Below are 25,426 nucleotides of genomic sequence, written 5' to 3' on the forward strand. Positions count from 1 at the left end.
CATCCACTAAAGTGTTTCTCTTCCTCTTCGTCTCAGTCCGACTCGCCGTCTCTCACGACTATTTACGTGTCCTCCTCTGTCTGCTGGGCTCTCACAGACGCCTCGACCTGGACCTCTTCACCATTTATCTTTATCTTGATCTGGACCTCGTCCACAAAGCGAAGCCTCAACTCCTTATTGTTTTGTCAGATTACGTTTTCTCACGTTTTTCCTTCTTTCACTTTGTTGTGTGTTCAGTCGGTCTCTCATTCACCTCATGTTGTAGTTCTTCCTGGACTGTGAACTCCTATCCGTCCTTATCTCATCCTCATAATCTCGTGGACTCCACTGTGGTTTTTCCCACCTATGTTTACATTTTATCACTGCTTGTCTTCTTACTCTCTTGTCTTGCCGTCTCTTTCTCTCTTTCCTATTGTGACGTTTCTTTAGGCTTCCTTCTTTTCTCCTGCTCATTAACCTGCAATTATCTAAAGCCCTAAAGCCCGAAGAGCTTGGATGAGGCTTCTCTTTGTCACAAAGTCATAAATCTGTCTCCTTTCTTCCTTCCTCTCTGTCAGTCTCCTCCCTCCTTTCCCACCATCCATCCGTGCATGCCCTCTCTGATCCGCCCTGCTGTCGTCTCTCCAGCTGAGAGAGAGTTGTGTTTGTGTAGTTTCGCCGATGTTTAAGCAGCCGGTTCATGGAGGTGACGTGAAATGTGTGTCATCAAACCATGTCATGACATCAGCTTTTGTGGTTTACTTGCTCACGGCCTTGATCCCTGACCTTTAACCCTCCTGAGACCAGCCTTGACCAGGCAGTTAATTCTCCACAGGTCAACATCCCTGTTTTCATGCTGCTGCTCTGCCTGATGGTGAAAGTGAGGATTCACAGAGGAGGGTCACAGAGGTCCTGTCGGCTTCCTGCTTCCAGCCAGGCTCACTATGTTTATGCTGCAAACAAACCAAACCGAGATCCATCATGTTTCATTTGTCGTGGAAATAAATCAGCTGTGATGTTGTGAATACTCAACTGTCCAAGGTGGGAGTCTTTCAGGCCTAGATGGACCAGAGGTCCTTTTCTGTCTTATATTTAACCCAGACAGGACAGAGTTTGGAAAGATTTTCAGTAGGAAAGCTAATGGAAACTAAACAAAGATTTTAAATAATGCTAGCCAACTTGATGTAAAAAAACAAACAAACAAATGGTAAAAGGACAGAAAATAGTAACATTTTACAGTGAATTACTATTTGCATTGCCCCCAAGCATTTTGTTTCTATTAAAAGCCTTTTATCACAACGTAGCAGCCATATTGGGCGAGATCAGTGTCTCAGGGTAAACGATGACCTACAATCGCCTGAAATAAGATGCATCAGAGATTTCCAGGATTTTTCCACTCTTATGAAAAGCTGTATTAAAAAAAACAAAGTTACATATGAATACTCACTTTTTTTTTTTTTTTTTTAAATGGGCCATGCATATTTTTAACAACTAATTCCTGGTTTCAGTCGTGTAATGTGCTGATGCAGTTTTATTCTATAAGCCTGGCATACTCTTGATATTAAATGTTCTGTGGCAACACACTGTTTACTGCTCAAGTTCCTTTGTGTTTATGATGCAGGGTGAGACGAGGGACAGGCGTAATTGGGCTTCGTTTCCTAAATAACAGCTTCTCTACTGTGTTGTGTCTCTCAATGTATTTCTGGGTGTGTTAGCCCAGAAAGCGTTCCTGTTTTTTCAGCCAAGTAATTGAATTTAACCATGCAGGAGTGGAGGCTCGCAGAAACAGGGTTGCTCTCTTGACATTTCTCTCTGCAGCAGGGTCTGTGACCCAGTTTGACTCCCAAAGATAAAGTTGGCCCGGAGAGTTTTTTTTTTTTTCTCTCCTCCTAGCATTTTTCTCATTTCTTTTTCATGGATTAATTTCTCTGCTCAGAAAACCCTTTGTGTTTAAATTCCTGAAATACAGCTCACCGAGAGCAGCTCGGTTTCTGTCGGGGAGATGTGACATCATTGTTGAATGTGACTGTGGATGTCGGTTTGTACAGCAAAGAGACTTTAATTGGCTAAACTGGCATGTTTCTGGGCAGCTACAAGCGGCATTTAGCCATCTAGTCATGTGCATCCCTTGTTTCAACATGGCCGATCTGTTAGTGCTCACACATTAGAGCTGCTGTTTCCATGCGGTAGATTTAATTTGCTTGAGCTCCGTGTTTAAAGTCGTACCTGAGAAACCTGAACTCTGACCTCACGTCTGTCTGCAGGTGACTCCTGCTTGTCAACACTTGCCCGGTCATCTCTCTGCTACTGCCATGTGTTTGTGTCCTCCAGTCAGCTTCTGTTAATCCGTCTTGGTTTATGTGGGGGTCGCTCTTGTCCTCGCTCCTCTTCTGTTTCACCCTTCTCTCCCGTCCACTTAATCTCTTAATGGCATCTTGGGGGTATCTCTCTCTCTGTCTCTCCCTCGCTCTGTCTGTCTGTTGGATCACTGCTGGCTCTGTCTCTGCCTGATCTTTGGAACGAGCGCAGCCATCCGCTTAGCTCTCCTGTCAAAACATCACTTACTTAACTGTCGGCATTATCAGCACAGGGAAGCTTTGGATGTGTTCATCTCACATGAAAAGACCTCAGCAGGTAACAGAGTGGACGTGGTGCTGCCTGCCAAACGGGACAGAAAGCTTTTTTCTCTCTTTTTTTTTTTTTAACTCCTGCTCACGTGCTCCTGAATGCAACACCACTAGTTCTAAGACATGCACCTCATTGTGCATTAACAAAATGTGGAACTGTGCTGAAACTGTAGTGATGATCATGTCCAGTTTGCTCAGATGTGATTCGTTATGCCCGAAAGAGCAGCATTCTGAGGTCCACTGCTCACGCCTTTTTGACCCAGCGATGCCAAATAAGTTCTTCTGGGTGGAGCAGATCCGTCACTCCCTGTTCTCATCCTCAGCATTTGCATTCTCCTTGAAGGATTCATTATGATAATTTCCTGTCGTTTCCGTCTGTAGCTGCAACTCCAGTTAACACATCAAGCCTGTTTAGAACTAAACTTCACAGTTTCTGGATTCAAGCGTGGCACTCAACTTTGTTTTTGACTGAAAAAAATGTTGGATAATCTTTGCTGCATCTCTGGAGAAAAGTGGAGTCCTGCAGCTGAGTAACTGAGCCCAGTTTGCCCCCTAACGGCAGACTTTGGTACTGTAGAGAAGCAAGTAGCCTCTGAGATGTTTGTTGATTTTTGGATGCCTTTCAAAGTGGCTCCAACTTACAGAATTTACATTGACTTTCTATCTCTGCAGTGCAAGCAGGAAAGTAGCTCTTCTTCAGTCTCAAAACCTTCATGCACATGTGAAACATCCTGGTACTGGTCTCTGAGCGGGTCAGTCCCAGGATGGAAGGTTCTGATGGCAGGTCAGGCCTCGGTGGATGATTCAGTTTCCTTCCAGGAAGTATTTCTGATGTTTTCGCCTGGATGGATGTCAAGGTCCTCGCAGCTGTCGGGAAACTGTGGGTGGCTGGCAGCAAATCGTCATGTTTCACGGTCACAACACATGCAGCTGTGTGATGATGACTGCAGTCTCCAAAAAACTTTCATTCACATATAAATACGGTCGCTTCTCGTCACAAAGCTGTACTTCAGTTGTATGCTGGCAGAAATGTATTATATCATTATCATTATCATGACATTATATCATGTCCTTTCTGGCTTTCACACTGGTAGTTAAAGAGAACTTGAAAAGCTGTGAGTTTTTTTAACATGTGTATTTACATGCACACTTGAATCCTGGCTGGATTTTGAATTCCGGATAATGTCTGAGACATGAATGTACATCCTGTATTACACGAAAACCACGGCTGCAGCCATTAGTTATCTCCTGTCTGGGTTACTTTGATGGTGTTTTTTATTGTTTGGTTTTGACTTTAAGGTGTCAGAAAATGTTGAGTTCTTCTTCCAAATCTTATTTTTCTGATTTGTTCTGATCGAAGCCCTCAAACATAAAGTATCCTGTTGATTTCCTACTAAATGTTGACAAAAACAGAAAAAAAGTAACTTTCATGAAGCTGCATTCAAGAATCTGGTCTTCAAAACTAAAGCTCTAATGCATAATAGAATATTATTATCTAACTTTTCTCCATCGATCATCTCATTATTTAATCAGTGCGTCCTTAATTGAATTTAAGTGTGACCATCATGTATACAGCGATGAAAATAATCAGGCTTTGCATGTGTCATGTAAAATATGATCCGAGATGATCCTCATAACACGGATCCTCAAACTATTTATGTAAACAATCTCTGTGAAGGTAACAGAGCTCAGCTTAGAATTCTTAGTAAGAGAGCCCGAGGAGGGAGGAAGAGGATGAGGAGGAAGAGGAGGAGGAGCGCTGTAATATTTGTTCTAATGTAGTTGAAACCTGGATGTCCAAGGTTACAACGCTCAGCACTGTGACGTGACTGTCCTTTTCCTCATCCTGCTGCTCTTCCTCTCTTCTGCCCTTCATGGACAGATTTTCTCTCACTTCCTCCTGCTGTTTGCGTCAGGCTTTACACAGCTGCAACGCTGCATAACCTCATGTTTAGTAGGACCGATACATTAACCGTCCCCGCTTGTACTGCCATAAACTTAATATTTGTCTCATTTTAAAAAAGTGTCCGACGAGGGTAGAAAGAAGAGAATTGAGGCTTTAGTAGAGAAACAAATTAGTTTATGGTTTTATGACTGCTCTGCACATTATTCTTTTGTGTGGTCGGGCTGCAGATCATTTCCATATGCAGATAAAGTATATGAGATGGCCTGTGTGTGTACGTGTTTGTGTGTGTGTTTGTGTGGTGGTGGTGGTGGTGGGGTGGGGGGGGGTCAGGGTGACCTTGCCATGTAAAGGATGCTGACTGGGAGGATCGAGTCGTATTGGGGGAGGGAGGGAGACACAACAGTCTGCAGTCATAAACACAGGACCGAGACAGACGTGAGCTAATAGACGCATGGTATTGAGGAGTAAACCCAAGAGGGAGAATCTACATCATTTATTTACCTGAGCTTTCATGAGAGAACCACGTCGGTTCAATTCTATCAATCGATTGAAAGCGGAGAGAGTAAAGCTGTACTCATCAGTCACAGAGACTTGTGTGTTTTTATTCGCTTGTCTGGCAGTATGAGATTTCAGTGTGATATCTGAATGAAAAGGCTCATACACACACACACACACACACACACACACACACACACACACACACACACACACACACACACACACACACACACACACACACACACACACACACACACACACACACACACACACACACACACACACACACACACACACACACACTGCAGTTCTCGTCCATCCATCTTTATCCCTCCATCTCTTCTTCCTCTTCTCTTTCCTCGCTCTTGTATGGAGCTCAGACTGTAGTCTGACATCACCCCGGGCTTTGTTACACCCTGGCTGCTGGTGCATCTGTGCTTTGCAGCATTTTGTATGGATGAAGGGGCTGGAAGTGGACCCCTGACCTCTTGACCCTGCGAGCTGACATATATGCACATGCAGCAGCTTTGACGTCAGTCGTGGTGGCATGTGACAGAAGTATAGGATGTTTTCGTTTTTGTGTTTGTTTGCGCTGCCAAATCTTCCATTCATATAAATTTACTGCCGTTTGTCATATTGTGTTGATTCATATTCACTGGATAAAAAATGTGACATTCATGGAGGTGTAGTTATGATCTCATGATAAGGTCTGGACAAACCACAGTGAAGTTGGTAGAAACGGCACACAGTCCTCTGCTCTGTCACTGAATCGTGTGTAATAATAAAGAGTCACTGATCTCTGTTGTTTCAGTCCTGCAGACTGACCTCCTGTAGTTGGGAGTTTGACAGTTGAATGCAGCTCAGCACACACATGTTGGTCTCTTCTGCCCCTTAGTGGCGACAACACATTCAACACACTCGAGACTGGAGTTGCTGATTGTCCTGCTCAGCCTCTTCTCTCTAACGCGCTGCTCCTCTGTATTCTTTTTTTAATTTTGCATGTACGCTCTTTTTATATTGCTTATTTCTTCTAATAGTTCTCAAAGAGCATCCACTTTGTTGGTACAGAAAGGACTCTGGGTAATGCTGCTCTTAATAATGAAACTTTAATAATGAATAATGTGGAGCTCCGTTTTTCACTTTAAACATCCTTTGATTAGATTCTGTGGATTTCTCCCTCTCAAGCACACAAAAACATGCGTATGGCAAATATACTGGGGAGAGAAAGGACTTGGAAATACATATATTTACATGTGCCTCAGAGGTAGAAAGCACCTTTATTTAGGGAACCATCACAGTTGGCATATATTGTTGGGTTAGGAACAAATGGAACAAACAGAGAGCGCAAATATAAACTTCGGGAGAGTTTGACTAAAGTAATAGCAGCAATTAACAACCAAAACTTAACAAACAAAAGTAAATTAAAAAAAGATCTCCAATTTATTTAGATTTCTTTATTGCGTAGCGTCAAGTTAAAGTTGAATTCAATATAATTATCTTTTAAATTATTTTTTTCTTTTCTAAAAACTTTGATTTCTAGCCAGCAGCATGGAAAATGAGACTGTAACTCGAACAAACCACTTTTGAGTCTGTGTTTACTGAAAAGAACTATTTACTGAAATGAATGTAGAGTTTAGTAGTTTATTTTACAGTAACAATAACTTGGCTGCATGGCTGCATAGCACTCATATCCACTCATATTCAGGCCCGACAGCATTACCGAATGTTTTATATCGCAAATAACATCTAAAATTAGATTAGGTCGGTCAATTAGTTAAGGAAACATGTTGCAGATGCTGACCTGATTACTGCTGGTTAATCTTGTAAGCAGACATTGTGTCGTATATTTAATGATTAGTAACAGTTGACGGGACTCTGATAAAAATAAGATCTGCAGCATAAAGAGACATTCTTCTTCTCTTCTGCCTCCAATCACTGTAATCTAAGATCTCTGAAATAAATCAGGAGAGATTGTGTTTACCTTTTCACTGAGGCTTCATTGTTGATGGACAGATCTGGAGGGAGTAAAAAAACAAACACATTTTGCCTGTGAAAGCTTCAGGACCTGACTGATAAAATGAATTTATATGTGAGTGGTTGAAAGGGTTCAACCCCCTATAGGGGGATCTTCAGTGGACAAAAAAATATAATATACATATATATATATATATATATATTTTAGGATATATAACAATATATATATAACAATTTCAAAAAAGGTTTAAAAACAAAGCATTTATACTTTTAGAATCAATTTTAAATCTAAGAATCATAATTTATAGCGTCATTATAACACTAATGACGTCCAATTGGATATATTCCTCTCTTCCTGTACATCATTATTTAATCAACCTTTTTTTTTTAAATTACGATGACAAATTCTACACCTGAGTTTATTGTGTTGACATCTTAAAGTGGACAAACATTGACTTGTACTGGCTTTTGTGTCCACTGTACAGTGTAAATGATAAAATATGATGTTGTATTCAAGCCTCAGTAACTTCTTTTGTTCATAACCACTGTGGCTCATCATGTAACAGTGACGAGCCACTGAAAATCTTAACGTTCCATTTTTTGTTGTGGAAACTAGGTTAGATATTAATAATGGCAGATGAAATATATTATTTATCTTTCTATTCAAGGCAGTAACATTATTGTACATCTGCTCCTCCTTCAGGTCTTTATTTAAATCCAGCCTGGTTGACAGACATGTTCAGCAGAAATATTATGACTGATGGTCGTAATATTTCAGTTTTGCCATATTTTGGCTGTTAATGCTTGAATTTGGTGCTGTGAGAGGACGACTCACAGGATTTCTGGGGATTGCTGTCTGATGACTCGGTTAATCTGGTCATATAAATAAAACATTTAATTGGTTTAACCCGCTAATATTTTGTTGAGGTCTAGTGAGGAGGCAGTTTCTCTTTAATCCTTTAGTAATTACACACATCGCTACTGAGTAAAAAGTATTTTACATGTGACCCACGCAGCAGCTTGTTGGATGTTTAAAAGGCGGATTTATTCCTCTGCGCTGATTGTCGTGAAGCGAACATTGTTATTTTGGAGGAGATGTGGAATCTGGCCGAGGTTTTTTTTAATCCGACAGTGATGAAATGTCCTGGGCTGTATTGTGGTGCTGTTTGGTTTCCTGGTTGCTACGACTGAAACCTCCACTTCATAACTTGACCACACACACGCGGTGACGCTCAATACCCCACAAGGTGAGAGTAACTCGAGGACCCCCTGCCTGCTGAATCATGCTGAATCACACCGGGATGAGACTCGCACACACACACACACACACACACACACACACAGACACACACACACTCTGTGGTCGCCCCGGCTTAATGTCCTCCTCTTCTGTGTGAAGCTTTTGAAGGCGGCGTCAGTCAGCAGACTTCTGTCAAAGATAGCTGGTAAGAATATCACACAGGATGCATTGCTCACTCGTAGCAACAGAGGAAAACACGGAGGTAAACACGGAGGTAAACACGGAGGTACACACTCGTGTGCACGCGCACACACACAGCCATCAATGTGTGCAACCACTGAAATGACGCTTATCTGCATCAAGCTGTTGCCGTGATACACGCGCACAAACTCGCATAAATATATGAAATAATGTCACCCTGCAATTGATAAAGTATTCTGATCTGCATGTTGGACTCGGCATGTTTTAGTTTTTGATCCGACCTTCACCACTCATCAGTACACGATTCAGTTTTGTGGTTAGAGGTCTTTTCAACTCATCAGCAGTGGGATTCAAACCTGCGATTAGTGACGGTGAACTTCCAGCACGGTTAAAAATGTTCAATAGCCTTAGTTTTTACTTTAAATGAACGGATGTAATATTTGCAGAACTTTTGCTGTGAGGAAGTTTTTGAGTAGAAGAACAAACATTTCATCACCAATTAAAACTGGAACAAGACGAACGGCTCCAGAATCCCTCTGAAACTTAACAAGACGACATAAATCCTCTTTTTTTGTGTATAATTAGCACAAATACTTAAATTTGTTTTACATGTAGTCTGGAGTTCATCACGTTGCTCCATTCGTCAGCCTACCTGTTGGTGCTTGTGTGTGTGTGTGTCTCCTTTGTGGTTTCCTCCAGACACTACAAGTCAACCACACACAAGATGAGATGCACATTTCCATCAGTTTGCTTCCGTTTCATTTATTCACCCGTTTTCTAAGTGTGAGCAACCGCTTCAGTCTGGCAGCTTGTTTCAGGGGAAAGGAATTCATAGAGGGAGCGTCAGAGTGGGGCTGAGAGAGAGAGAGAGAGAGAGAGGGGAGGGGGGGTCTGAGAGAGGAGGACTGTGAAGTTACCAGCGCCAAAGGTTTCATGCTGGAAGTGGAGTGATGGTGAAGAGAAGAAGTGAAAGGCGAAGGAGGATCCTCACGATTCTAACCTGAGATGTAACCTGGAAGCTTTCATTTGATGAACACTCAGTTTTCTGGCTCATTTGGGGACTTTCTGTTTGGCGTGGATTATTTTGGTGAGACTTTGTGGATGTTCAGAGTCACTTGAAGCCACATGATGGACCTCCTGTTGGACCCGGCCGTGGTGACGCCAGTCCTAGTGGTGACGTTTCACTTTGTGACTGCTGCTGGTTTTTGGTTTTACTGTCGCAGGCGTCGCAGGACAACCACAGCCTATGAAGGTAAAGTGAGACCCGCACACTGTCCAGATGTTGTCATCCTCTCTGAAGGAGCTCCTCGGTACGAGGAGGATTTCACATCAGTGACACCCTTGAGTTTGGGCCACTTCACTCAACAGTTGTTGTTTGAGCAGTGCCTTGTAGCATTTAGCTTAGCACATGCATGACATTTGAAGGTGTTTGAGTAGTGTGCTGCAGTGTGTCACCTCACATTTTCTATTTTAGCTGAGAGGAATGTACAGGGGCTCGTGCTGTGAGGAGTATAAAGGCTTCATCTCCTGTTACAGTGAGACGCCGTGGTCATGCTGCAGGACCTGATGGATGTCGGTGTTGCAGCATGAGTCAGTGGAGAAGAAGCCTCATTCGTCTCCTTTTAGGAAAAAGACTTCCTATGAAGTGATAAGGTCACGTCTCTGTCGTCGTCCTGGAGACTTGAGTCCATGTAGCAGCTCTGTCTTGTGTATAAACCTGCGTGCTGAACACTAAACAACGTGGCGCTGTGCTGCTCCTAAGCTGCTCACTTTAGTCACGTCTCATTAGTCACTGCTAATCGTGAACATTGGTCCAACACGGCATTTTTCAGAATTAAAGAAATTCCTTTTCACTTCTGTCATATATCCTCTGAGCTAATGCTCATTTAAAGTCTGATCCAAACACTCATTATGTAACTATGGCAGCTAATATTTATGATTCAGGTCTGTGGTTTCGATGTGTTGATCCTGAACTTTACTGCTTTTGTGTTCAGTGGCTGTTGTTATGGTGTCTGTTGACATCGGCTCAACACTGGAGAGACGAAGCGAGTTCGTAGTGATGTGAGACATTTAGTGTGTGACTGGTATTAATAGGGAAACAGACATCTGGCACTACATAACAGAGCATATCAATGAACTGGAAAGACATTCGGAGGGACGAAAGAAATGATCTGTCCATCTACTGTCCCCCACTCCCTTGGAGTTAGTGTTGTGCTGACCTGAAGCTGATGTCAACAAAACCCAGGACAGGTCAACAGTTCAGTGCACACACGCATTTATATCACTTATTGACATATAACTGGACTATTGAGAACACAAAAAAAATGGATTTGACACTCCTGCACTACAACACCAGTAAAAGAATGATATAATTAATTATATAAAACATAATGTGAAATGGGTGTGGAGAGTTTCAATCAGGTTTAGCAGAAGAAATGGACGCATGTATTGACAGACCGGAGTTTCATATAAATCTACTATTTCTTATAATCTTGGATACAAAAATTCCAAAATGTGAAAGTTATGTGACTATGCTTTTCTTGTATATGTGATAGTTTATCCATCGAATCAGAGTACCAGAAAGATGTGGATGAATGAAGCTCTGCGGTCTGTTTTTTCACCAGCTTTAATATAGAGATGGTCAAACTCTGCTTAAGTCATTACTGTATTTATTAACACATTGTGAACTTGGACAGTTTGCAAATACAGAACAGTACATTTGGTAACTTACAGATGTGGAGAGTTTGAGGGTTGAACCAGTTTGCATGTGTGACAGCGTGGTGAGGCGGGAAGTCCCTCCAGATTTAACATTTTACGCATGCGTGTGTGTGTGTGTGTTATGACACAGTGGTTTCCTGTGATAACTGTCAGTGGTAATCCAAGCTTGACACGGTGTTTGAATGTGTGATGTGATAAATATTATGTAGATGATGTGGTCAAACACAACACAACATGCAAGTCAGGGTGGTTTACACTTTTATTTTAAATGACTCAACATTCTCATCAGCTCAGTCTTCTGACTGCACAGTACTGGATTAAAAAGCTGAACGACTCAATGCTCAGTGGATTAATTAGATCATTTAAACATGAAAATCCTTGTAACTTTGAGTGATTGATTAAAATGTTCTGTTTACTGTGTGACTGCGGTGAACCAGAAAATCCATCAACGAGCCAAAGGATGAGAAAATGTCAGGATTTGTTGTCCAGCTCTGGAAAAAAAATGAATTATTGTTGGACAGATGAACTCTTTAGTAAATATGGGTCAGTGATAAATCCACAGTAACCCTGAACTTCTCTTGCTCACATGGACTTTGGATTCTGAAGCCAGATAAAGTTCAACAGGTGTGGTTTAGTTTTGTGTGATTTAAATAACACAAAGAAACTTGAATTGTGTTGAATTTGATGCAGATAGTGTTTGATTTTGTTCGGGCAGTCAGTGATTTCTTTGATCATGGCTGCAATCTGTGGTCTTACTGAATATTGTGCTTTGAATTCTTTTCTGACACTGTCCCCACAGCGGTTAATGTCTAAAGGAAACTATTAAAGAGGAGAAAATCTGGGCTGTTTTGATTTTTCAGTTTATATACATGCTGCTGTTTTCATTTTAAAGGGTCAGTTTTCCAAAATCTGATTTAAGAATATGACAACGTAATCCCTCGTGTGTTTACCTCTGTGGCCACAGGGGGGCAGATTGAATCGGAGGACAAGGTTTGTGGGTAACTGGACAGATACAGTGTGTATTACTGGGTTGATGGGAAGTTTTGCTCTTTAGGTTTGAATGCTGGTTTGAGTCCATGAAGTTTCATGTCCTCTGGTCAGTTGAATTTCAATTTTGAAGCTTTTTGTTTTTTTCCCCCCAACTTTAGTATTCAGTGTTTGTAGCTGCCAGAGAAGCGGAAGGGAATGGAGAGTAAAACGAGATGGAGACTGGTGCCAGTCCTCGAGTGCCACCGGGGGGGTGATGATAAATGAACCGTGGGAGCCAGCCGAGCAGCGTGACAAACCCAAAAAAGAAAGGAAAAGTGAAGCGGCTCAGGACATAGAGAGAAAGGATGACTGGAAACATCCCGCCCACTTTTAATTTTGATTAAATCACAAGAGGAGGAAGCAGAAGACCGGAAGACAGGGCCGAGGAGAGAGGGAGATTAGAGGTGATAAAGGGACAGAGGGAGGGAGCGAGGGATAAGCATGATGCGCGGTATTAGAGGCGTAAGCTCCAACTGGTATTTTTAGTGTGGATGGTCCCTTAGTGATGGAAAGAGGAGCGAGTCACTGAAGAAACTGTGGAGGAAGTGTGAGAAAAGAAGAAAATGACATGAAGAAAGGAAGGATGAGGTGATGGATTAACGAGAAGAGAAGAAGAGGAGTTGGAGGAGGAGCTTATCCTACTTAGTGTGTTGTGGCTGTACGAGTGAGTCGAAGTCTGGCCTGTTCAGGTGCGTCTCTGTCTCGCCCTGCACTGCACCTGCTGATGTCCGTCCTCACGTGTTGACTTCTGGCCCGGTCACATGACCTCCTGGCGGAGCTGCTCCGCTGCTTCACTTCCACGCCATGGCCGCTCTCTCCTGAGCTGAAGTTGTTCAGAAGTGCGTTGGCGCTGTGCAGTGCAGCGGAGCTATTTTGAGAGACTGTGATGAAGAAGTGACACAGTGAGGAAGAGGCTTCATAGAAATGTGACGGAGCTGAACGATGAATCTTCTGATTGGATCACATGTTGAATGCTGCCCGTGTCCTCATGGTAATCATAAAACTGGCTCCGACCCAGCTATCTGAGCAAGGCCTTTCTGCATGTCTCTCACAGACACTCACACTAATGAGGTGAAGGACTCTGCTTTTCCTCTCACTATTAGATTAGATGACGTCACAAGGCCACCCGGCCTCCAGATGAGATGAAAGTCCACCTCAGCTCAACCCCAGAGCTCGTCCTCTTCGTTTGGTTACTTCATACGCTGCTCGGAGCAAAAACAACCTGAAAGCCCTTTTCAGAAGAGAGCCGGGAAAGTTGTGTTTACAGGTCAAATCCAAGGAAGCTGAGATATCGGTGAGCTGCTGCAGCTGGCTTCTGTCAACGTCAACCAGAACAGTCGAACAAAACAAACCACTTCTGAGGTTTTGTTTTCCAACCGGGACTCAAGTGAATTACATCATCCTAGATCGGCTAATGTCGTTTTGAAAACATCCCTGCAGGACGCATGCACAATCTCTCAGGATTTTGACTTTACCCTCAGCCTCAAACTGCTCACTGCAATGATGTATTTATGCAGCATCTTCTCTCTGAAAAAAGGACAAATGAATATGAAAACCTTGTCCCTCTGGATTCTGCTCGTCAGCAAGGAGAGTTGCCTACTTACGCACAGAGACGCAAAGGCATTGTAGGAGGGGATAAACACACTGAGCACCCCTGCAGCTCTGCAGAGCCACCGTCAGCTGCAGTCACAGTACACACCGTCTGTTGTGGCCTACAAACAAGACAGACGGAGAGAGAGACAGACAGACAGACGGAGGGAGAACGAGTGACACAGAGAGATCCTGCTGGGTGAGGAAGTAGAACTCAGCAGAGGGAGGCTGTCCCTTTTCTGGACCGAGGGGAGGAGCAGCCGCTGACTTTGACACACACGTGTGAGAGCAACTGCTGCTGTGGACGAGTGCGAGGGACGTGGGGAGAGGGCCGGGGGCTGGACAGAGGACGACATGGCCAGGAGAGAGGGAGCGGGTGGGCCGCAGAGAAATCACACCGTGGGAAACCAGAAGAGATTCCTCAAACTGGTAGTACCTGCCGGAGCTCTCCCGCCGCTCTCATACTCACCCTGCGGCTTTCAGTTTTGAATACGTGGACGCAGCGTCTTGCCAGAGACGTCTTTACTGCTATAATTATCTGACTTCTGGCTTGGATTATGCAGCATCAAATGAAGGCCTGATTACAGGGGGAGGGAGAGCGATGTGGCCCGACTACAGGAACGAGTGTCATCTCAATGCTCACCTGTACTCGCTCATGTGCTGTGCAGGTCAGTGTGCGACACCCAGTGTGTGTGTGTGTGTGTGTGTGTGTGTGTGTGTGTGTGTGTGTGTGTGTGTGTGTGCGTGTGCGTGTGTGCTCGGGGTGTAGCTGCTTGCCGTGGTTGTTTACATGCTGTCACCACGTGCTTCACTGTGTGTGTACAGAGTGGTGAGAGGTTTCCTAAACGTGGTGGTGATCACTGTGGGTCTGAGGGCCAAAGAGCAAGTGATTTGTTGTGTTTACTTCCCAGAAAGAGGGTGTGTGTGTGTGTGTGTGTGTGTGTGTGTGTGTGTGTATGTGTGTGCGCGCGGTTGAACAATACCCTCCTCTGTGAGTGAATGGGCACCTCTCCGTGGCTGTCACACACACGCCTGTTGTCATGGCTTTAGTCTGAGTTTTGTAAATCTATTGATACTCCAACACAGATTTACAACCCTGCAGAGCACAACTGGATGTTTCTGATAAGTCCTCATTGGAATGATCTGTGTGTGTGTGTGTGTGTGTGTGTGCGTGACCTAATTACCTTTTAAAAGCCCCAGTGTTTCCTCTTGAACTCGATCGGCTACCCGGGCAGGTTTTAGAATTAAGGCGTGTTGCAGTGGTGAAACAATTTCACAATAGCATGTTGAAATATCTGTTCACTGCCTGGGAGGGCTTTTCCTCTATGTAAACGTATGTGTCTGTGTGTCCAAGGTAAATATGATTTTTCAGAGGAACAAGTGATACTCTTTCCACATGGCTGCTCTAGCATGACTTCACTGTGACAGGAAGTGTCGTACCTGTAGCAGGGTGCTCTCTGATTGGCTGGAACGGAAAGCTTGATGGAGTGGAGGGAAAATAAATCCTCTTCTGTCATTCAGCATCTGTTTGCACGTTTCAAGAATTTAAATGACCATCCTTCAACTTTTACATGTCAGAGAAACTATCAACATTACTATGAGGCTGAAAGGCTGTAAAACATGATAATTATGGAGTGTTTATATTTTCAAAAAAACTTTGCATCTGTGACCTCAGAGATTCTATATTGATATACAGAGATAAACCGTATAAACTCCACATCACTACATGAATCTTGTACGTCGAGATTAAAAAAATCCTGAAATCATTTGTGTAACGTCATCATCACTGTTACTTTCAGTGCAAGTTTCAGAAAATGATTACTATGAAAACAAACAACAGCAATAACATTGTACTACGCTCTCTTTTGGTTTAACTTTGCATATTGTCGGCGGGTCTTCACTCTGATAATAGATGCAGTATATTAATACACGAAATTAACTAGAAGAACATTGATTTTGTCTGCGCTGGACAGAGGAGTGGCGGCTCGTTGCATGCTCTCTGGAGTTTGTTGGTGCTCCAGCATCTTGTCACACATCGCAGTACTCTGAGTATCACCACTCTACTTCATACAGAGCTCGATTAAATCCAGTTTTAAGAGTACAACCCAGAGCTCAAACCCCGGACTGTAACAGCCTTCAAGTCCAACTGGGAGGATATTTTATAGTTTGGCAAGTAGGTAGTTCAGATATTTAGCAGAATGATGGGAATGGAAAATATGAGGTTTGTGAAAGAGAAGAGGAGGCGATGATGATGATGATGATGGTGGTGGTGGTCAGGCGGAGTTAACACAGTTGTGGCTCAGCATCAGGCTCTATTCCTGGCCTGCCTGCCTCACTCCTCTGGCCTGCGGAGGCCAGTAGCTCCGTCTGGATGCAGATCAAACTCCAGCCAGAGCAGATAATGAACTGCTGTTGGTGAACTCAGAGCACCTGCTCTGTATTCTCCGTGGGAGTTTGAGCTCTTCTGAGTGGAGTTGTTTTGGTTTTCTAGTGCAGAATGACTAAAGCCACTAATAATGGCGTCATGTGTGAGCACAGTGAAACTTCTTTGGCGTCAGTCAGTCCCTCAATTAAAAACATCATAATTTATGAGCCGGGACTAAACACAAATCCTTCTGGTATTCTCTAGTTTTCTGAGTCCGACTGCAGAAACTACAGAATAACTCCACCAACAATCTCCCTCTGGCCTGTTGTTGTTGTTGTTTGTCCCGCGTCTGTCGTCGACATCAGCCACCATTGACTGGAATATTAATGACGCAGCATCAATGCTTCTGACTCTGAAATGATCCTCCGTCTTTTCTGTCTCTCCTCAGATGAGCGGGACAGGGTGCAGAAGAAAACCTTCACAAAATGGGTCAACAAGCATCTCATCAAGGTACGTGCTGCCCTCATGGTCCAGCTCTCATGGTCCAGCTCTCATGGTCCAGCCCTCATGGTCCAGCCCTCATGGTCCAGCTCTCATGGTCCAGCTCTCATGGTTCAGCTCTCCACAGCAGGACACTTTATCATGTTGACTTCCTCACTTCTGCTCAGAAACTCTGTTGAATTTTGTGTGACATTTTGTTTTTGAAGTAATAATTAGACAGTTAAAGAAAACATGATGCTGCCACAGCAGAGACCTTCTTCACATTTTAACAAAGTGATATAATTATATTTTTTGTAGTATATTGTCAATGTATTTCATATTCTAATTAAAACATTTATTTTATTATATATTAGTTGCAAGTTGGTGCTCAGAAATATTGATTGAAATTGATTGAAATGTTTATTTCGAATACGAAAACAATAAAAAAAAGAAAAGAAAATTAACAAAGTTTTCCTCTCAAATAATAAATAAATGAATAACAAAAATAAAATAAATCAAGAAAAAAACACCGTCAGAGAGTATTCGAAAAGGAGTGAGAAGAAGTAAAAACTTATTTACTCTCACCCCTTGTCACAAATAAATAATATAATTACTTCCTTCCATCTCTTACACCCACACCCACCCACACATCCTATATAATGCTATAATGTATAAATCTATCACGATATAATATGATTACTTTTACATCATGATGATGATGATATTAATGATACCTTTTATATATATTGAGCTTTCCAAAAGCAGAAAGATTCACATTACTTTGTATAAACGAATAAACAAGTATTTTTAATGCAGATCTTCTCATATGTTGTGTTAAATTCTGTTTACCTCTCACAATCTGCCGTGTTTCAGTTGCTCGGTTGAACCAGTGGATGAGTTGTTGGTTTGTTTTGTCGGCGTTAATAATGAGTGGCGTTCCAGCTTGTTAAATCTCCTCTCTTCATGTTCATCACGCAGCGAGTGAACTGAATGAATGAACATTTCACTGCGGTTTGGCGATTGCAAACACTTACTGGAACGAGAGTGATTAATTATTTATTGTCAGACTATTGAATGTGCTTGTAAGAGAAACATCTGAATGGATTAAATCTGAATGAGCTGCAGAATGCAGCTCGGTGAGAGTGAATATTTCTGTTGCACTAAACGACCTCGCTCTCGATTCAAGTCAAAATACGAGCAAAATACTCCAGTCTGAGTTGAACATTGAAGTGCGAGACGTACTTTGTTTTTGCTTTTTCTGGTGATAAACTAATGGAGAGGCTGATTTATAACCCGGTATGTCTGTTCTCCACTGCAGCTGTTTCTCGTGTGTGCACGCCGTCACACCTGCGCTCCCGTCTCACCCACAAAGTACAGTATGTGTCTGAGAGGGGGAATGCTGCGTATTTCAATCACACCACCTGACAAGGAAGGGTCTGTCTGACCCCATAACTCTAACAACTGTCGTCACTGCTGTCCGGCCCGAGAGTGTCCCTGTATCAGCTGGCACTGCCCGGCGTGCCGCAGACCGTAAATGTAGGTCAGAGACGAAGAGTGAGGGCAGCAGGCGCAACCACCGTTCATCCAGAGTGACAAATCCTCTTTTTCTCTGTTTGGACCTGGAGTCATTAGTCTAGGAACTGAGACGTCATTCAGAATTATTGACAACAACTCAGATAATGAATTCACGGTAAAATCCTCCATGGTTATCATATCTGACTGATGCTGTTGAGGGTCTCTGGTTGGCCCTGAAAGAGATCTGATGGTGAAACGTGAGGCAGTTGGTCACTGCCTCCTGCTTGTATAATATTTAATACCCACCTCTTCCTGCCAGGATTACAGGACCCTCCTTTCTGCTGTTGTTTCTTTGGTTCGCTGTCGTTTCTATTTTGATGAGCTGAGCTGCTTGCTTGTTCCTCTGTTGAGTTTTTTTAACTTTTGCTTTTAGTCGTTTTCATTGAATTATGATGAATTGGTCCAAAACTAAGTTGGGATAAATTAGGAAAGATTAGAATTTTCTCTGGTTCACCGTGAGAATTAGTTTTGTTCTTTTGATCGCATTAAGTTAGATCACTATTAGGAAATTATTAGAAATGTGAAAAGTCAGATTTATTGAATCGTTATCGTTTTTGTTCCTGGAAGTTGTGGAGCTGCTGCGTCCCCGTCTGACTGAGCCGACTGCTGCCATCATCATTATGTGAAGCGCTTACCTCCAGTAAAGAGCTGCTCTGTTACTGTTTTACTAAACTTCTGTTTACACCTCATTATTTAATGAACCAACTTGAGAGCAACATGAAAGATGTCCGACTGTCAGTCAGTGTTTCTCTTTGCAAAATTACCATTCTTAAATAAAAAAATTAATAAGTTTTCGCAGCTGTTTAGTTGCTGCTTCTTCTTGTCATGAATTAATAAATTTGTTTCTTTTGGGGGGAAAAAAACAACTAACATCCATATTATAAAACGTCTTCGATCAACTAACTTCAGCTGAATTTAATAAGTGAATGATTCATTGGCCTGACCCGCATGGCGCTGACAGCTCAGCTCATGCGTCACATTAACACTACTATAATACATTTAGGGGAACAATATTAAGATGGACACAACTAAGGAAGAACAAAAGTCATGCAAGCTTTATTTTCCAAATAAACAAGGTAGATTTATTCAGTTGTGTTTAGTTTGTGATTAATTATTTTCAGGACTCACACCTATAGAAGTAATGTATACTAATATTGTATGGATGTTAACGTATCAAAAAACTGAGAAATTGTATTTTTGAATTTATATAGAAGCCAAAAGTACCAAAATGTAATTTGAATAGTAATATATAAAACAAACCAAATAAGCTTTATTTATATTTATATGGCTGTGAGACAGAGTATGAACTGCTCATTGGAACCTGCTTCCAGTCGTTTAAAAGAGCTTGTCCATGTGAAAGACATTGTTGTCTGCAGATGAAATTATTAAGCGCTCAGCTCCAAAATGACCTGCAATAAAATAAACCAGGTACAGAAATATTGTTTTACACCTCAGTGGTTTAGAGAGGGCAAACATTTATCATGGGAGGGACGGTGGCAGAGAGGAGTGACAGAGTCACATGAATGAATGAATGAATGAATGAATGAATGAATGTAGGTTCAAAATATTATGTGGTCAGAGCGATTGTCTCACAGCTGACCCCGTGAAAGGAGAGCAGAGTGACATCTCTGTGTGTTTTACATAATCTATTGACTGCGGTCCAGGACTGATGCCTCTTCAGGCCTCCTCCCTCTCAGCAGGGATTTACTGGCAAACATGGGCAGAGAAGGAAATAAAGAAAGGGAGACAATCAGAAATAAACTGAGGAGACAAAAGAGAAATGCCGTCAGAGGAAAGACAAAGAGCAGACTGAGGTCTGCTTTCAGACTCGGCTGCCTCCTGACTGACATCACCTGTTTGCTCTGTGGGACTCGGGAATGTGGGCGGCTGCTCAGGTGTGCAGGGTGTCAGCAGGTATGTGGTCGTGTGTACAGAGCACACACAGGTTAGTGTCAACACCGTCCTCTGGACTTCCTGCTGCCACGCAGCAGCTCAGCCTGGCGACACTCTGAAGATTAATCCGGAATTAAGAATTCAGGAGGAAGTGAGGTGTTTTATTTCCTATAAAGATGAAGAGTCGCCGTTATCTGGAGCTCAGCTGGATGAAAGAAAACCACATCAGTTTTAAACAAATTGTTGCTGCAAGTGCAAACTTTCATAATCAAACACACTGAAGCCTTGGATACGGTTTACACACCAACGCCTGGATTTCTTGTGTAGTGGTTAGTGCTCTCAACTCCAGAACCTGTTTGAATCCAGACTATAGTACTTCAAGTAGGATATAAGATGAATGAATTGATGGTGTGTGATCATCAATAAAAAACAACTTTCTGCATCACGTCAGGCTTTAATTTCTCATGTTTATTCTCCAGATATTTGATTAATTACGGAATTATTGTCTCTAAGTGCCAGTTAATACACAATCAAAAAAGGAATAACGTAATTCTTTATCTGATTCATCCACACATTGTTTTATACCAGCTGTGCTTAAATGGCAGGATTTCACACTGTAAGAGTCTATATGCTGGAAAAAGCAGATTAACAGTCCTGATCATCGATTTACTTATGGGGGTGTAACATTTACCGCAAGAGTCCCACATTCACCAGAGAAAAACTGCTTGCAACTGACTGTGAAACATCAAACACTGACTAATGGAGCTGATTATAAATAGGATCATGTCACTGAGCCTGCTCTGACACACCCAGAGTCATTTGGATAAAAATATCACATTATTTCCCATCAGCATCGAACACGGTGTCTTTGTTATTTAATTAACACTAGTTTGATCAGCAGAATGAGCAAAGAAGTGAGAAATAAACATTGAAACGTGTCTGAGAGGTTGAGGACAAATGGTGAAGTGCTGTTACTTCTGTGCTGTTATGTGAAGAAAAACACATTTTAAGCTCTGTGGTTACAGCAGGAAATCTTTAGAGTATCCCTGCTTCGGAATATATGAATAGAACTTAATTCCAGGTTTTATTTTATAATTTCTGTATTTGAGATATGATATATGAAGACGTTTTCTGTGTACTCTTGGGCCAGTGCTGCCCTCTTGTGGTTGGATGTGATAGTGCAGAACTGTGCAGCTTCAGTGTTAAGCAGATGGATGTGTGTCCTTGCTTTGCCTGGATGAGTTTGCAGTTTGGAATCATTAATATGAGAATGTTTGACCTTTGCAGTGAGCCAGCTTCTCTGTGTTTCTGCTTTCTGAGGGAAACTTTACTTTATATCTGAGAGAAAAACTTCTTTGTAGTTTTTCAGGCCTTTTTTTTTCATGGTGCCTCAGGATACTCTTTTCCAAACTGGATAAGAAACAACATTATTATTATTCTCAAATGTAAAATTCTTCCTTTATTCTGTCACTGGATCAGCAATCAACTAAATATAACAATTAAAATCAAAGTAACAGTGAATACTAGGTTAAATGCACAATTCTTAATTTGTACTGCTTTTTTCACTCAGGAGTAAATAAGATATCTCAAACACAACAATATAGGAATTGAGGAAATCCATCAAGAAATATGTCTGGTTTCATTCTGCATATTGGTAAATATTTGTAAATGTTTGGGTTTGAAGGAAGGATGTGTGCAGATTGTTCTGTTCAGTCATTGTCTTATTCGATTTTTTAAAAAGATTTTCTCTTTTGTTGTTGTTTGTTTGGAATATTGCGTCATGGTAATAGTAGTATATAATAAATTGCCATAATTTAGCAACAATAATACAGCTTTGTTCATATGTAGATACTGAGACAGACTATTAAATATAACGCAAACGTTAGATACACGTTTTCTTTACTGTAACCAGCGAAGTAACTTCATTAGAGAAGTAACTATCTGCTGTAATCACGTACTAAGCTTCTCTGTTTGAGTGTCCCACATTTCAAATCAAACCAACTCTGATGCTTCAGCTCGGCCAAACCGCAGAGTCACCGTGTCAGCGGTCGCCCCCGGCGACAACCCCCATCACCAACACTGCTGTGGAGGCAGCGTCATGGCAACGGAGACGGGCAGCCTCAGCTGGTGCCTCGTCTCTGTTGGCCCGGCGGCCGTTGTCACCCTGCGTGTCAGCTGAGGGGCAATCGGCCTGACAGATGATTAGAGAAGAGAACTGACTCCTTCTCTCGGTTCTTACCCTCCTTTTTCCTCTTCCTCAGGTGAGGAAGCACATCACAGACCTGTACGAGGACCTGAGGGACGGACACAACCTCATCTCACTGCTGGAGGTCCTCTCTGGAGTCACCCTGGTATGGCTTTCACCTTCCCACACACACAAACATTTATCTTAGATCACTCTCATTCCAGTTTTAGTGCGTTCAAATCCTGTCCCTGTCCCATACGAACACACAAACTACGACCCGTGAATGAACAAGGACAACATGAAGTCTCTGGTCGGTTATCGAACCAGGGTCTTCTCGCTGTGAGGCTGAACCAGCACACAGTTGTTGTTACGAGCCACGTGAAGCTTCCTGGTGATCTGACGCTGCAGAGCGTGTCACAGTGAACAGTCTTCTCCCGACGGCCGGGCAGAGCGGCCGCGATGTGACACATGAATGTTTCCAGGAGGCAGGCACACTAACAGGAAGTGACTGTGGTCGGTTTGGATTCATGCACGAGACACAAGACGGCGTCGCCTCCACCAAGCCTGACCTGCGTGAGAGGAAGTGACGACGACACAAATGCTCGCCCTTTCTTATTGTACTTAAGTACAGATAGCTGTAAAAAATATATTTGAGTATTTATATTATGATTGATGATATAGATGCCACACTTTACAGATCCGATAGGAGTTTAGCAGTAGGAAGTCATGTGATCTTAGTGATCGTCTGTTAAAGGTTAAAGAGTGAACTTAACAATGGGATGTGAAAAGTTTAGTTTTATTGATTTTGGAGCTGATTTATTCTACAGTTCATCCCTGTAACAAAACAAACACGCCAACGTAGGATGTTTTTTTTTTTTTAACACAACTCTCTAAAGTTGATTCATGATTTCACCAGGAGCAGATAAAAGTGTTTTCCAGTCATTGTCGGTTTTTGCTTCATTTATTTTTTTATTTAATTTGTGGTTTCTTTGCATTTGACTCTTTTTGGACTCCCTCGCTCTTGTTTTCGGATCCAGCTCTTCTCACAGTGCATCTCTTCCTCCTCTTTTCTCTTTCTGTGCATTTCCTTCCGTTACCATAGCAACAGAAGAGCAGCGGCCCCGCACTGAAAAGGGCGTACGCCTCGCGGGCCCCCCCTCCCCTCATCTTGGTCACAGGGGGGGAGGAGGATGAGGAGGAGGAGGAAGGAGCCCAGGGAGTATGTTGGACTGTCTCCCCCGCCCTCCCTCCACCGATCGCCCTGTCTCACCTCTGACCTCTGACCTCTTAGCTTTGCCCGTCCACCTGTCCACAGGTGGCGCCGCGAGGCTGCATGAGAGTGCTGTGACACTGACTGAGCAACACAAGCTGCTGCTGACGCCACCTCGTCTGTTGGGTGACAGCTTTAATAACCAAATGTCATCAGGAGGATCAATCCTCGCTATTAAACTGCAGTTTTAATCCAACAAAAACAAGAAGTTCACATCACAAAGATGTTTTCACTCAACAGAACTTGTGCTTTTTTTTTCTTCCCCTTTTTTGTTTTTGCATGAATCTCACAACATTGTGGATTTCCACATGTTCTATAGACATTTGTACTCGAGTTGTAGCCGGATTTAAGGGGTTAAAAGTTTCATCCAGGTTATTTGTCAAAATAAACATGAAGAAATTTTTCATCATAAAATTCATGAACTACAAATTCTCATGTTTGTAAGATACATTTAGTTATAAGAAAAAAGTAATAAGGAGTTTCTGAGATTATCATTATGCACTTAAAATACACTATTAGTCCTTCCTTCCTTCCTTCCTTCCTTCCTTCCTTCCTTCCTTCCTTCCTTCCTTCCTTCCTTCCTTCCTTCCTTCCTTCCTTCCTTCCTTCCTTCCTTCCTTCCTTCCTTCGATAATTAACTTTGTTTTGCAGCAGTGTGACGTCACATCTGCATCCTTCATTGGAATCAGATGCTTGTTCGTGTGTTTTCTCTTAAACTGCATTATTTATCCTTCAAACTGCCGTTTGTGTATAAAAACTTGTTGGAGACTAAATAAGCTGATGTGATTTTTCTTCAAAACAATAAAGGAGCATGGTGTGGGTGTGGTTTGCTCCACGGTTGCTGGCATGTCTTTACTTTTAGTTGAAGACGGCGCCCTCCACAGGATCATTTACTGTCGATGTAGTTTTATTCCACTGCACCTTTGACTGAGATCAGCTGCACTCACTGCTGCCTCCTGTGTGCTTCATGTTGGTTTATTATTGTACAGTTTGGTGACATTAATTCTCCTGCTCTTTTTATTTTGTTGTTGCAGCCCAGAGAAAAGGGGCGAATGAGATTTCATCGACTGCAAAACGTCCAGATAGCGCTGGACTTCCTCAAACAGAGACAGGTACGAAGAAATCCTAAATACTCCCAAAAAAACCAATGTAATCCATCTTCTTTTATATACTCACAACTTCATGTATGAGTCTACAGAAAGGTTGCAGCTGTTCATGAAGCTTCGAGTTACTTGTATGAATTACACACAGCGAAATGTGGATGTGCTCACATTTATACAGAATATACCGACTCTTTCTTGTTTAACTTTTTTTTTTTACCATTTTGAATCTCCATCAGTTTAGTTTTTACACAGGTTATTAAAAATGAACTACACTTAAATCAAACATTCTCGACACACAACATTCATGTTTTCCTTCCATGATAAGACGTTGAATGTAAAACTGATATATTTATCAAGAAGATAATTTAATACGAATACAGGAATCAGAATGTTGGCATTTGACAAAATTCAAAAACACTATAACCCCCAGAAAATTATACCAGAAAGAAGAGAGACACTGGAGAAAAGTGAAACCTGTGTGCAGGTGTGGGTTCAATGGACAGATCGTAGTCATTTTTGGGAGCAATTGTTTGCTTTATTGTGGGGAAAAAATATTTTTTTTTATCATTTATACTCTGCACCACAACAAAGAAAAGTTTTAAAGTTCAAATTTAAAGATTTTCCAGGCACTTTTCTAACCGGTCAGGCCCGCTCCAGGTGAACATGTGGCTCCGGAACTAAACCGTGTTTCCGCCCCAGTTGGTAAAAGCATGTCCTGGCACTGATTTCAACTCTGCTGCGTTAACCGTTTACATGCCTCACATTATCTAAGTAAAATAGAAAAAAGATTTCC

The 25,426-nt window shown here is 42.2% G+C and overlaps 1 protein-coding gene across 1 annotated transcript in view; it reads left to right on the top strand.

Annotated features, from left to right (window-relative positions):
* Positions 1-25,426, top strand: part of macf1a (microtubule actin crosslinking factor 1a) — a gene marked incomplete at its 5' end in the record, with an annotated part of 210,032 nt that overhangs the window by 72,870 nt on the left and 111,736 nt on the right. Inside the window, 3 exons of the mRNA XM_080485773.1 lie at positions 16,576-16,637; positions 22,337-22,426; positions 24,565-24,642. Of these exons, the coding sequence (XP_080341899.1) occupies positions 16,576-16,637; positions 22,337-22,426; positions 24,565-24,642 (230 nt within the window). The remainder of the gene's footprint in view (positions 1-16,575; positions 16,638-22,336; positions 22,427-24,564; positions 24,643-25,426) is intronic.

The sequence above is a fragment of the Lipophrys pholis genome (assembly GCF_963383615.2).
Source record: "Lipophrys pholis genome assembly, chromosome: 17".
NCBI classification, from domain to species: Eukaryota; Metazoa; Chordata; class Actinopteri; order Blenniiformes; family Blenniidae; genus Lipophrys; species Lipophrys pholis.